This window comes from Anopheles cruzii, unplaced genomic scaffold (genome assembly GCF_943734635.1).
Source record: "Anopheles cruzii unplaced genomic scaffold, idAnoCruzAS_RS32_06 scaffold03608_ctg1, whole genome shotgun sequence".
Taxonomy (NCBI): Eukaryota; Metazoa; Arthropoda; class Insecta; order Diptera; family Culicidae; genus Anopheles; species Anopheles cruzii.
Genome location: NW_026457193.1, coordinates 1 through 1,961, shown reverse-complemented (window position 1 = coordinate 1,961; position 1,961 = coordinate 1). Strand labels below are relative to the sequence as shown.

At 48.8% G+C, this 1,961-nt stretch overlaps 1 protein-coding gene across 1 annotated transcript; it reads right to left on the bottom strand.

Annotated features, from left to right (window-relative positions):
- Positions 1–18: 18 nt before the first annotated feature.
- On the bottom strand, positions 19–1,694 carry LOC128277048 (uncharacterized; the record flags this gene model as incomplete). Its single annotated transcript, XM_053015499.1, has 5 exons — positions 1,171–1,694; positions 958–1,104; positions 756–888; positions 339–689; positions 19–281 (listed from the first exon to the last, which is right to left on the bottom strand). Coding segments are annotated over exons 1-5 (1,418 nt in total), but the record flags the coding sequence as incomplete, so codon positions are not given.
- Positions 1,695–1,961: the final 267 nt, after the last annotated feature.

The following is a 1,961-nucleotide window of genomic DNA, read 5'->3' as shown; positions in this document are numbered from 1 at the left end:
ATGCTTGTGTAAAGGTACTGCGGGGCGGTGGTGAGATAGCTGCGCGATCGCAGATAATCATTGATAGCCATCCGAAACGAGCCGATTCCGATAACATTCTGAATCATGCGTATGACGGAGGCACTTTTAGCGTACACTACATAGTCATAGAGTTCGTTCAGTACGGACGGATCTGTAGTGTAGTAGCTCATTGCACGGTTGTTTCTGTGACAATCCAGCGATAAGGCCGAGTGCACGTTGACAACGACGAATTGGTCCCAGAGATTCCAGGACGGCTCGAGCTAAAACGAAAATGGTAGTTTACAGTAAACTTACTCTAATCATTAAATGTCTATTACCTGTGACGTGATGTAGTTCTCAAAGTAGCGTGCAAACCCCTCATTTAGCCAAACGTAAGTCCACCACTCCGGTGTTACCTCGTTGCCGAACCACATATGAGCCAGCTCGTGCGTTACTATCGCGCCAACGAACTGTTCACTCCGTGCCGTGCTGACGCCTTGCTCGTGCAGCAGATAATCTTCTCGAAACGTTATCAAGCCCCAGTTTTCCATGGCCCCCATCGCGAAATCGGGTATAGCCACCAGATCGATCTTGGCCATTTGATTTTGACGCCCGAAAAAGTTCTCCAGGTAGCGCAACGCCCTAAACGCAAAGTCATGAGCGTACTGTGTGAGGTGTTCTCGGCCTTCCTGTATTGAAATCGATAACACCATTAATTCTGCTGCTCTATCGCCGTTTGATCAAGAACACGTTACCGGAGCAAACACACGGAAAAGTCCATCTTGTGTAGGTAACGTTTTCAGTTCCGATACAACAAACGCCACCAAGTATGTGGACATTATCGGAGTTGTTTGGAAAGACGTGTCCACGAACTCTCCGGACGGAACACTGAAACAAGAAAATGATCATTAGCTTAGCGGCTAGTGAACGATTTGGGACATGCTTAACCTGGCTTACCTGTCGATTGCCGGCATGTTCGATAAAGCGGTGTGTTTGTCATGATGTCGAATTTTTACGCCAAATGTTGCTTTGTAAGCCGGTTCATCATAGCAGGGAAACACCGTTCGTGCGTAGATAGCGGCAAAGAACGTTGTGGCAAGGTACCTGTGAAAAGGAAGGCAACAGTGCTCCTTAATATCGTTCCCGTAGCAGATCCACAGTCTCACTCACTTGACGCCATTTTCCGTCCGGTAGCTACTTCTGTAAAGGCCCTTGAAAAAATCAATGTTGATGCTTCCCGCAAACTCCAGATGCGCACGGTAAACCTCACCCGGCACCAGCGATTCGGAGCAGTGTAAGACGATCATCTGAGATTCGGGCACATTCTCGAACCGCTCGATCAGGATGGCATTTCCGGTGGATTGCGTAACCCGTAGCGTGCTTTCGTTTACGATCAAACCCACACTGTTGAGTGCCAGGGACTTTCCGGTGGCAATTTGTTGGAACGTAATGTCGACCGTTCCGGAGTACGTTTGAAAACTTTCATCGCTCAAATCGACAAACAGTTCGTAGGACACCGGTGCCGATACGTTGGGCAGCACGTACGACGATGCTTCAACGAGCTTAGCAGATACATTTGGCACCCCAAGTCCCAAGTGGCCATTTTTGACCGACCGTGCACCGATCGCACCCACTCGTGGAGCACGCAGTAACACACAGAGCAGTGCCACGGCCCATACCCTCAAACAGAACATCGTGGCACGGTGGTTTCGTACGAACTAATCAACCACTCGAGGAACTCCGATTTGATTAGCGTTTGGTATCGCGCAAGATAAAGACAATCACGTGGATTCGCGAGAGTGTTTGCGGCGAAGCAGAAAGACTGACCACAGCTTGATAAAAACACACAGCCACAGTGTTGCTGGTTGTTACGCTTTTATCTCTGATAATGAGCATTTGGGTGTGTTGGAAAAAAAGCGTCCCACATTTGAGCCTATTTGCTTATCCGGCGCCAAACAAGT